At 32.5% G+C, this 12,984-nt stretch overlaps 1 protein-coding gene across 3 annotated transcripts in view; it reads left to right on the forward strand.

The window, feature by feature from the left end:
* Positions 1–12,984, forward strand: part of LOC118200128 (uncharacterized) — a 77,978-nt gene that overhangs the window by 51,607 nt on the left and 13,387 nt on the right. For all 3 annotated transcript variants that reach the window (XM_085826970.1, XM_085826972.1, XM_085826971.1), the window contains exons 9-10: positions 4,516–4,778; positions 10,046–10,237. In XM_085826970.1, the coding sequence (XP_085683096.1) occupies positions 4,516–4,778; positions 10,046–10,237 (455 nt within the window). The remainder of the gene's footprint in view (positions 1–4,515; positions 4,779–10,045; positions 10,238–12,984) is intronic.

Here is a 12,984-nt window from a genome sequence, read left to right on the forward strand (position 1 = left end):
GCTTTAGTATTAAACATTTCCAAATTTAAAAAGATTAATTATCAAAATAAAGCACCAATGAAAATATAAAGTCACTCACGAAATCCGAGGACACAGGAAGCTGCCCGGAACCATTCACAAATCGCCGAAACAATAACTGCCAAATCTTCATCCTTTTCAGGAACCGGACCTTTTCACAGTTCCAGCAGTGACCTCCGTCAAGCAGCATTTTAACTCAATCAACTTCCCAATTTCGAAGACCCTCTGAAGATAACGGAAGGAGATGACGACTTCCCTCTTTTTTTCTTATTTTCCGAAAGCAAACTGGAACTTCAGCGCGAGCAAAAAAACTGCAGTTTCTTTCCACCCCTTGAAAACGTCAGAGACATGATTCAAACACTGAACCTAGCTCCAGATCCTTTGCCAATTATGCCGAAATTTAACCGCAAGAAGCCCGCGACGAGCTGGGACCGGTCACCGCTGTCAATGCCATGGAGATCAGCAATATTAACCGTAACCGCGGTCGCCGGGTAACGCTCCTCTCAAAGACTATCAAACTGGACCAAAACTCACAAAAATCTCCCTTCTTTCCCCTTGCAACGGCTTAAGTAACCTCGGTTTACACACACCAAGAAACGCCTCAAAATTACTATTGGCTCAAAAAACGCTAAAATTAAAAATTTAGCCAATCTTAAGGAAACTTGGACTCCCTTTTGCCAATTAAAAAAAGTAATAAATCGCATGTAAAATTCTCAGAAATACAGAACTTTCTACAAGATGACAGACCCTTTCTTTCCCATGCAACAGAAGAATGTTTCCAACCTATAACTCTGTCAAAATATCACCAGCCCTTAGAACTATTCGCTTCAGAACGAGAAAAACACGTGTTTTCAACCCCCGCGAAAAGAGGAAAATGCAGCTGGACAGTGACCTCTAACCTCCAAAGAAGCCGACTCATGAGAAATGGAAATACACCCGCGCCCTTTTAACTGTAACACAAATTCTGCCAAACTTAGGGGAGCTTTGCCGTCAGGTTTAACAATATTAAATATTATACATTAATTTAAAATAAGCTCAATACAAATTCATTAAACACAGTAAAATAATATAATAACTAAGAATACATTATGCACAGTAAAATAACATGCAATAATTATATACAACAAAAAATACATAAGAATTTTCCATAACAATTCCCACAGTAGAAAAAAAAATATTATTAAAATTTTCTTTTAACTGTTAACACTTTAAACTGACTGCTTGGTGCCGCGACCCCCCCCCCCAAAAAAAAAAAAAAAAACTACTAAACTTTGTACTTACATAATCAAAACCTTTAAATCTAAGAGACATCAAGGAAAGATATCCTCCCTGGTGTTTTGGTAAAAACTAAGATTAATTGACAAAAACAAAATTCGAAAATGCACCTCCACAACAAAATCTTTTAACTCGCTATCTCTCATTAAATGAAAACTAATTTATATCTCCCACCTGAAAACACAGAAATTTCAATACAAATCTAGAGATAGCCTTAAACCTTTAACATTTCCAATACCACACAGAACTCTTCAAAACACCGGGGAAAGATATCTTTCTTTGATGTCTCTTAGATTTTAAAAGTTTTGATTATGTAAGTGCAAAGTTTAGTGGTTTTTTTTTTTTTTTTTTTTTTTTTATGTCACGGTACCAAAAAAAAGTCAGTTTTTTAAAGTAAAAATTTTTTTTTCTACGTAACACAGCTTCGTAATCTTCATTTTCATCATAATATTGTTTGAAATTTTTTACCTGTGGAAGTTCCACATGTCCATCATCATTTTCACTTTCAATGAGCATGTCCACATCCATCTCCAAAACCAAGTGCTTAAAGCCACAGTGAGAAAAACAGTTCTGAATTGTCTCACTGTTCACTTTTCGTCAGCTGTCGGCCACAAATGTAACTGCTTGCTGCCTTTGCACTGACTTCGCTGGCTTTTGATGATGAGGTCAGCAAACTTTCTTCAATTGCTTCAAGGATGTAATTAACCAACCTTGCATGGTAAAAGGTCTTCAAATTTTTTTGTAATGCTCATGTCCATTGGCTGGACCAAAGCTTTGGTCTTGTGAGGTAGAAATTCCAGTTGGTTGTTCTTCAAGTAATCTAAATGAGGATGTGCTCCACAATTGTCAAGAAGAAGCAACACTTTTCTTGACTGGCATTGTAGCTCTCTGTCCCAGTCCTTCAACCATTCTTTAAAAAGTTCAGAGGTCATTCACGCATTTCTGTTCGCACGATACACAACTGGTAAACTGTTCTTTAAATCAGCAAGGCTTTGTGCTTTTTCCTATAACCAACACCTTCCTCTTGTCCGCTCATGACATGTTAGAGCAACACAAGACAGTTACGTGATCCATCACTTTTTTGGAGCCAGAGAGTGCAACATGTTTGTAACTTAACGAGCTGTCCAGTATAGCACGATAATACAGCCCAGTTTCATCAGCATTGTAGATGTCATCTGCTGAAAAATTTTCAAGAAACTTGGGCAGTTTTGTTGATTTCCATTCTTCAGCATCTGCACTATCAACACTTTCTTTCTCTCCATGTGCTTTCTTGAATTTTATGTCATGTCTAGATTTCTATTGAGACAACCAACCGTCTGTAGCTTTAAAGTCATCATGGCCCAGCTTTTTAGCGAGTTCTTCTGCTTTGCATTTTAACACTGGGCCGCTTACTCGCACAGCTCTTCCAGTAACAATGGCAAACTATTCATCAAGGGTCTCATCGACGTCTGGATCCTTGATTTCATGCTTTCATTTTTTGAAAGTTCCTCCTCGTCTTTCACATTGTTCCCATTCTTCTCACAGCTCATTCTCTTGTTTTATCAAACGGGAAATTGTAGTCTTTGCCAATTTCGCGCTTGATAAAAGTGATAGATTTCGCCCTTCCGGTAATTTCCACCAACCAGCGCTGACTAGTGTTTCGTGGTTGTTGCTTGATCTTATCCAGGAAACCAATTTTTTTCAGCTAACGTCAAGTCCCGTCGTAGCATTTTGGCAGGGGAGATAAGACACAAGCACAGTTCACTGACTAAAGTGGTCTGAAGAAACCTTGGTGTTTCGGGGTCAAGAGGGAGATAAAATGCTCACCATTCAAAGCTTCGGCAGTAAAATCATCCCAAAAGAGTGGGGAAATGATAGCTTTCTCATGTAAACTTTAATCATGATTAACAGGCGGAAACTCCTTTCAGGTGAAGCCGGACACTCTATTGTTCACTTCATCAGAAATCGGAGAGGCAGTGGGACCAATAACTTGCTAATGGCTACTGGTGGCTCTGTTTTAAGAAAGGTCAAAGAAAATAGTGCACATGTTCACCTCTCGCTGGTTTTGCTCTTGTAATGCACTTTAAAGAATTCCCGACCGTTGATAAAGCTCCTGGGGAGCGCAGCTACAGATCCTTCTATATGTCGCGGACCACCTGTTCATCCGTTGTACGCAGCCGACTTATGGCTTCTGTTTCTTATTCGCTCTCATGTTTTTTTGGTCCAAATAAGTGAATAATATTAGGCTTATGTACATAGGATTTGTTTCGGTTTTTTAGGATTCGGTCCAAAAAAGCGGCTGGTCCGATTATCCGGTGGGCCAATTAACCGGATTCGACTGTATATTAATTCACATTAAAACCATTTTAAATGCCTGTGCTGCTATTAAAAATCATTTGAAGACTGTTTGTCTAAAGGATAACTATGTGGGTAAAATTGGTCTCTCTTTTATTTTTAATGTATAATGTTATTCAAGAACTGTGTGGAAGGAATTTGTTGATTTACATACACACATATGTGTACATTTCAGTCAAATATTAACATAACTTTTTAGCCCCCTTTCTCTAGATCTCCCCCTTTTTTAAATTTATTCATTTATTTATTTTCACTCATTTATATTTGTGATGACAATAAATATTTCACATACATTTGCTTAACAGTCAAACTAATAATTTTTAATATGTTACCTTTGCTTCATTAGAGAGATGAAAAAATAATCTTTCAAATGAAGGGTTTTGGGGATTTCTAAATGATTTACAAGTTTTCAAACAAAAATTTTAAATGAATATAAATTTATATCACTAGATAGAATAGAAAAACCTAGGGAAAAATTGTGCTATATGTATTTCATTCATGCATTGGGAAGCAGTAATAATTTCCATGCATTCAGAGGCAATGATTTTCTTTATAACTTTACTATATTTTATATTTACAGTGTAAAAAAATATAAAATGGTATGTCTATAAATACCATTTTAAAGTATCCAGTTTCAGTTAAGTGCATTAAAAAGTAAAAGATAATTTTTTTTAATGCAAATTAGCTAATTTGGAACCCTAGTGAGTTACATGTTTTATTAAACATATTCTATAGCAGAGTAGCGCTGCACAATTCGAGTATGGGCAAAATATTATTACTTTTAGCCAATGTAAAAATGTTTTAAAATCATATGCGAAGCCGTAGCTAATTAATTTGTTTAGTAGATACTTTTTTTAAAAGAAAAATTTATACATATTTGTATTACAGAATGATGTAAATATTCAAATAGTAACTGCGAAAGAAAAACTAAGTGAGTTTCAACAGCTCATACTTAAGTCGCCTGAACGACTGCAAGCAGACATTCAAAAAATGAAAGAAAAAATTAAAGCAGAAGATAATAAAATTAAAGAAAAGGAAATAGAAGTAAAGGATAAGGAAAACAGTCTTCAGTCTGTCAAAGAATATCAAGAAAGCATTGAAAATTCAATTGCTGTCTTAGAAAGCATGAAAGAAGAGTTTAAATATATGTGGTAAGTTGATTTTAAGACATGGCTGGCTATGATGAGCTCTTTTGATGTGGTAAGTATTGTATTTTGAAGGTAGTTAATAGTCTGGACATAAGGCATAAGCTCTCATGTTATTAAATATATGCATAGACTAAGAATGTGTGAATATTCTTAGCCTGTGTATATATTTCTACAATGGAGAAATTTTCTTTGCTTCAGCTTTCTAAAGATATTCAGGATTCATTTGTTTTTACATTTCCCTATACAGGGTTTTACAAATGAAACACTTAAAATTACATAAAACAGCAACAAATTAACTAAATTAAAATCACACCATCCACAATTAAACTCTTAACTATCTTCTTGACTTTCTTTGCTGGTCTTCTGCCCTTGTGCGCAGTGGACTGTTTTAACTTTAACAAAGGTCAGAGAATTACAGAAGACTCAATGTCAGTGAGCCATTTGCCACATTTCTCAGTGTATACATTGACTTGTTTTAACTTACAAAACATCAGATAATTGTAAAATTCTCAGCATTGCAGAGCAACATCGCATTACTCTCCATGTACATATTCATCTGTTTTAACTTTTAAAAAAAATCAGAAAATTGCACTTATTCAGAAAGCCATTGTCATAATCATCTAAGAAAAGTTCATGAACCCCATTTAAGCTGCAAGATTTCTATAATGATATAACAGAGATAAATAAAAACTAGCTAAATATGTCATTTTATTACCTAAACAAAAGTAATGATAATTAGTCCCAACAATATTTTTATTTTTACAACTGGTTGGAACTGTTCAGTTACCTGTTTTAAAATCTCTTCAAAGCAGTCAGTTTGCTTTTCTTCCTGACGATTTTTTCCAAATGAATTTCCCAAGATAACATGGAAGATGGTGTGTGGCTCTCCCCTCTCCCTGCCTTTTATTTCTCCACTTTATGACTCCCCAAAACATCTCTACAATTTCTGTGTGCACGCCAAAAATTTGTACTTATGATTTACTTCCCTAAGATCATAACCAGTTGACTTAAGTTTTTCTGTACTATGGTCTCTCCAACTGAAAATCTAATCTGAAAAGATATAATTAAGAAAGATCTTTTAATCTGAAATGAAAAGATCTTTTAATCTGAAAAGATAGTAGTTCCTTCAGCAATATATTTTTCAATTTCACTCAGTAACACTACTGTTCTATGATCAGGAAACTTAAGTAGAAATGTTTAAAGCTCTCCAAATATCCACTACTGTGAAAGAACATGACCTGCATTATTCATTTATCTTGTAAATAAACTTTCAGGTATTATTTCAACAATGCATCCACTGCTGCTAATTTTTCTACTATTTCTTTTCCAATACTTTGTATGCATACATTTTGCCGGGAACTACATCAATCAGTAGTTTATTTGGAGACATATCAAGTTCTTCACATAGTTTTCCAGATTTATATTCTTTGGACCATCAGTAAATGAAGCAAACAGATGTAGTAAGTGATATTCAGCTATCCTCAGATCATTCAAACACATTACTGGCAATTTTTAACAGCACGTTTCAATACAATTTGATCATTTATAAAATGCAGCTTCATGGAATGTGCACTCCTATGCTCTCTTCTATTTGGCAAAGGGGCATATTTCTGAAAAAAATGTAACATTTTCTTTTTTTAGCATGAAAACTCCACAATGGCATTACAATTCTTTACATTTGGGAGGGGGGAGACTATACTCTGATCACATCAAGTAGATACCACAAACGTGACCCTCAAATTCCAAAACAGCTTCCATTACACACTGGCACAATGTAAACACAACCATTACGGAGTTTACAGATAAATATATTTTTTTTAATTTTGAGTTGCCTACTTAGCCACATAGCACTTATCCTAGTGATTTTTGTCATGTATAAAGGATAATCAGAGAGTACCCTTTTTAACTAAAATACTTTTGTAACTTCTAAGACAAATATGAATGTGCTTTCAAAAACCACATAGCTGCTATCTGTGGAATATTCATCACATCTCAGATCACTGAAACTCATAATTTTAAATTTTAGCCCTTACTGAGAAAAATGTTTCCCAGCAATAAATTAAACTAAAATTGTAGAAATTCTATTCTCACATCCCCACTGAATTTCAGCATAATTTTGCTCATTAAATTTTATTTTATTTGAATTGTTTTAATCTACTGCAGACATCTGTAGAGCGTTTTACAAAGATTTAACCAATGTTTATTCAATATTAAGATTTGTGTTTAATTTTGCTTTACATCAGTATATGGTACATTACCAAATTTATCCCTGAAATGCTATATTAATTAATCATTTTATTTTTATCATATTTTAAAGTTATTTGATAAATAAAAGCTTTCTTTCCCTAACAAGATTTAAAATATGTAATTAAATGTAAATGCATTTTACATCAGATCATATTATAAATACTTAAGTAATCTGGATAATGTGTTATACAGTCAAAAGTCGTTAATTCGGACACCCATAATCCGGAATGATCTATAATCCGGACCTCAAAGCTACAAACTTTCTGCGCATGCGTCGCATTGACGCATGCGAAGAAAGTTTGTTACGGCTGTCAATATGCCTGTGTGCAAGCGCATAGTACGTTTACGCATGCGCGTTTAATGTATAACGGACGGTGTAAGCTAAGCTAAAATTATCTAATTCAGTTAATGTTGCAGATTGCGTTCTTACTTAATCTTCGAATTGGATCCGGCTTATTATTTTTTGCAGACTGTTAGAGCAATTTTATAAAAAGTAAACTTGAACTTTCGATTATGTCAAATAGAATTTCTGATATATATTTACTAATATGTAAAGGATCTACAAAGCAAAAGTATGTTTCGAAGTCCATTAAACAAAAAGTGGAATTGTTGCAAAAAATGGATAAAGGTATATCCTTTGTTTCTGTAACCATTCCGAAATCTGTTTATCAATTTCACGCAGCTCTGCATCGGGGGGGGGGACACCGTGGCGCGCAATGAATTGGAAGTTGATCTGTCTGCACTATCCTTATCTTCAGGGCAGATGTTTTTATTTTATTTGGCTTATAATTCCTTACTAAATGTAGTATTTCTTCTCGATGTATTCTGTCTTTGATATGATTTAAATCAAAATCCTCGTCATTATAATTCGCTTCCTGTAGTGAAGAAAGTGACACAGAAGTTATTGAAAATGAAAAAATTTCGATTGACAAATTAGTCGGTATTCTCGACACAGCAATTATAGGACTTGAACAGCGGAACTTTGTAACTGAAGAAGAAATTATGTCTGTGTGTTGAATTAAAGAGAAAGTATGATCACATAAAACGAAGCAACTTAAACAACTTACATGGAAAGAAATGTTTAATAAAATAAACAAATAAATATTAAGCTTTTTTTTTTTTTTTTTCTTTGTAAATTTTGATACCCTTTAGATCATAATAGTTCTTTATTTCATAAATTACGGTTTCATATTTTTAATTTTATGATTTCTACATGCCATCTTACCAGATTTAAACTGATGATCTATAATCCGGAATCGCCGAAATCCCGACGAGTCCGGATTTACGACTTTTGACTGTAGAATGAATTTAAGTCAATTTTGAGTTCTTTCAAAATGGCTCAGCTGCACATTAAAAAGGTGTTCTAAAAACTCCTGGTTTTTCATATTTCAAGGCTTTGAAATACAAAATTATATAATTAAATTTGTTTTTTTATTAACTGCACGTTACAAATATTTAGAATTTAATAAAGGGTTTTCTTTTTATTTGCAGGCTTTAATAAAAACAATAATCTCTTAGAATTTGGATTTAGATAGAAGAAATTTTAGTATTCATTTCAGCTGTAATATTTTTCTATTCATATATCAGCTGAACTTTAATATATTAAGACTCCCAACTTCGAATTTATCATTTAAGAAATATTTGATTTCATTGCTGTAATTGCAATACATTACATACTGAAGGTGGCTTTTCAAATGGCCTTTTTAAGAAAGGTTCATTAGATTTATAATGAAAAAGGATAGTGTCTTATTCATACTTCTTCTTTCACTTTCCAGCCTTGGAAATTTTGCATGAGCTTTGTCATTCTTTTTTGTTGAATGTTTTAATGTAAAATGGTTATTTCTAAAGTGATAGAGACATGCAGCTCCTAATATATATATATGTAAGATAAAAATGTATGAATCAGAATTATAATATAACTATAAACATTAATTCTTTCTCTCTATTCTAAAATCGTAATAACTTATCTGCATTGCGTCATTCAAATTAATCATGCGATCTTACGTAACTGTTAATACCAGATGCCTCTTGACGACCAATCACCGAATTGCAAACAAAAACTTTCCTCTTCGCGTGCTTCCATCCTTCATAACTACGCACTTCAGCTTTTGCTCTCTGCACTGCTAACATGTAATTTCGCTGGCTTGCTTTCTATCTCAACAATATCTAAAATGTAAATCTTCTGTGGAAAGGCACGACTAGAGTGCCAAGTGATCTGTGGCCACACATGTCAATTGGAAATAAAAATGGAATTAAAATCGCTTCTACTGCCAAGTTTTATTTACGAAGTCAACACATTATCAACATACTACGCAATCAAAATTTTCTTCAATATGGGTTTAATCTCGCATCTACAGTGTTCCGTCCTTTCCTTTGTGATTTTGTTATTACATATATATATAAAATTAATGCATATAATAAAAACCTGCATATTTTAAATTCTTTTATTTTAGAAATTTAGAAAAATTTTTTTACTTATTTTTTTAATAGTTCAAAGTACTAAAAATTAAGTAAAATTGAAATAACATAATTTTTTTTTAAAAAAACTTTCTCCAGTCGTCTTAATAATAATATGTAGACATGTTTTTTGCCTTAATTTTCATCTTCCCTCAATTTACAGTATTTTGATTTTCCATTTGGAAAATCTTGAATCCAAACAATAAAATTTACTACCCCCTTTACAGTAAAAATTTTCCATTTAGTTTGGTTGATGTGATTTTTGAGTTTAATTGGATTATTCTTTCTATACCTGATGAAAATTAAATTAAATTTCTTTTTATAATGATTACTATCAGTAGTCTGACCAGAAATGGGAGTTAATCTGTTTTTAATATTTTTATAAACAATACAAATAAAATATGAGCAATGGAAAAACTCAGTAGAATAACTAAATTGTAGTTGCCAGTCGCTCAATACAGCTGTAAATTGCCCTTAACACTTTGAGAATCGCATTTTAGGCAGCCATTTCTTTAATGATAGTAATCTACTATTTAAACTAACAAGCTTTATTTTTTCACATATAGTGAGCATACGAAAATGATTGAACTAAATGAACAGAAGTTGGAAGTAGAAGAAGGTGAAGTTAAAAAGTTAGAAGCACAACTTAAAAGTAAAGAAGAACTGAGAACCATTCAAGGCCAAAATTTAGCAAAGCATCAGTTATTATTTAAAAAAGAGAAAGAAGCCCTGAGTGAACTTATAAAAAGAAAGCAAAGGTAAGGAATCTTATATATGTTAATTAAAAAAAAAAAAATTTCAGCCTTTATTTATGTATAATTTTGAAAAATATTTTATATAATCTGATGACGTCCTCATTCAAGGGGAGGGTATTTCATTTTCTAGAGAAAAGGGTATTTGACTTCAAATGGCAACAAAAGGGTGCCCTAATAGTGAATTAAGTCGTTAAAAATTGCTGAATACCAATGGTTTCACCAAGGTGAATGGGCTAGTTATGTGTTTTTTGTGATTTTCCCCATGTTTAATGCCAGTGTAAGCCAATTTCTCCAAGAAAATCCTTCCCTTGATCAGATAGCATCCATGTGCTTTGCTATATTGAGACAGCCTAACCTAACTTGCAACAGAAGGCTCATGGCAAGAAAAGCTGAGGTAGTTAAATTTAAACATCATCTCAAAGTCTATAAAGGCATTACTTCATTTTCATTTACTCAATATAATAATAATTGATATGTTTATTAATAAAAATGATGTATAATTTTTAATCAAAATAAAACTGAAGTCTATAGTATACTAAAATATTTTCTTTCATTTTCAATATTTCATACTGTTTATATTTTCAATGTCTGGAATACTGTTGAAAAATCTTGGGGGGGGGGTGAGAATAAAAGCCTGATATAAGGTGAGAAGGAATTGGAGGAAAGTTTGGCTACATATTTAAGCATATGTGAATATGAATTTGTAAATTTTGGGCACATAATACAAATGCTGTTACAGTATGCTAATAAAAGAATCAATATTTTGTGTTAATTTCTGTTAATGAAATAATTATTTTCTTTTCTATTGTGCATATTATTCAATCTGAATAATGCTGTAACATTGATAATTTTGTTAACAAATGATGCATCAAAGTAAAACTAGCATAACCTAAAGAAGAAAAAATTGACTTTGCCATTAATTAAAGAGTAGAGTACTGTACGGTGAAAACTTGGCTATCCAGAAAGCTCAATGGATGCCAAATGCCAGATACATAAAAATTCTGGATAGTTAAGTGTCTAAAAAAAAAAAAGGTACTTTTCCGTTTTGCCGGCGCAAGCGATAAAGTCGCCAATAATGGTACAACCGATGCCAAACGGAATATTCTCGCTGGTAACCTTTTAAGCCTCATTTTCAAAACAAGTCGCAGCTTTTTCTTATCAGATTGATTGTTTCTTTCAATACTGGCATATAATTACATAGAATTTTTATCAGATAGTTCAGTTTTATGTCTAAGGCCATTTTCGGTAATTAAGTCAATTAGGATGCAATCACAGCGCTTACCCGAAGCCGAAAATATAGAAAAGGTAAAGTCAAGGTTTAAATTCATCAATTCTAACGAGAATGAATTAGCGAAGTAAAGCACTGCAGTTTTAAATAATTTCTGAGTAAGCTATTCGTACGAATTGAAATATTTCTTGCATTTAAACTTGTGTTCTAAATTAAGATTTAACTTGAAATTAATGTAGATAATTGCTGAGAGCATTAGATTTTTGTAGAGTAGTTTACGTGAGATGAGATCGCTTGGGGTCACGTGATATAAACCAGCGAATCAGGATGTTGAACCATGAAAGCGTAGTAAATTCTTAATGTCTTTTTACAAATTTATTGTCTTTATTTATTGGCTTTTTATAAAATTTTAAGCGATATTAAAATGTTTACGCCTTCAAAAAAAGAATTCTTAGAACAAATATTTTTTATGTGTATACTGTATGTTGTCGCCAATAAAGTCTGCTTGGCGAGATTTGCGCCGGCGAAATGGAAAAGTACCAAAAAAAATTCACATTAAGAAGGCCAAATGAATGGAAGAAATTTCTGATCTAAAATTTAAAAAAATCATTCATCTTATTTGTTACTAACCTGAATATCAAAAGCGTACATTTAAAGTTATATAACATTTTGAAAAAAAATTGCATTTCAGATATAAAAGCTAACCTATTTTATAGGCCTTAAACATGAAAGTAAATCATTTTGTCAGGTTAGGAAATCCCACCAAGCATGAAAGTTCGTTGAGGTGTTGCCAAACGTGTGCTAATGATTCCAGCAAAAGTTTAATGAAATAGATTTTTATTTATATAACAAAAACATATTACGGGTATAGGCGATGAAAAACTTAAATCACTTGCAAGAATTTTTCATTCTGCATCATCATTTAATTATCCTATATTTGTAATCTGTAAATTTAAGTAAAACTCTATCTCTGCCTTGTTTTGAGGCTGTCCTGTAATAGACAAATCTCAGATATTAATTCCTTTTTTGAATTGTAAGAGGAAAACAGAGCTTATATCTTTCTATGGAAAAATTAAATCAACTTATCAAGAATTAGTTGGTTTTCCACAAAACCAAGATGAAGTTCTCATGATTATATTGTGACATCATAATTATCCATTATTGGTACTAAATCGCACTGCTTAGTGACAATGTGTACGAGCTAACAGTATAACTGTAAAATGGCACTACGCATCTCTCATTTACTCTCACTTACTTACTCATTTACTTTTCAAAGTAGGAGAACTCCTTTCTAAAATTCTAAAATATTCTTATAACTTGAGATTTCCGGTGAACTGAATGCCAGATATTTAAGCTTTTGCTGTATTTTTTAGGATCAACATTCAGATGTATGGCAGATTTTAAAAAAAGGTTTCTCAAAGTGATCCATGTGGCAAGTTCTATGTCTTCTATAATTTTATGGCTGCTTTTATACCGAGGTTTGTTCATGACTTTAATTTTGCCCCCGTGTGTATGTTCCTTT

Source organism: Stegodyphus dumicola, chromosome 11, assembly GCF_044657685.1.
Source record: "Stegodyphus dumicola isolate Sdum_Otavi_A_Nest chromosome 11, ASM4465768v1".
In the NCBI taxonomy this organism is placed as follows: domain Eukaryota; kingdom Metazoa; phylum Arthropoda; class Arachnida; order Araneae; family Eresidae; genus Stegodyphus; species Stegodyphus dumicola.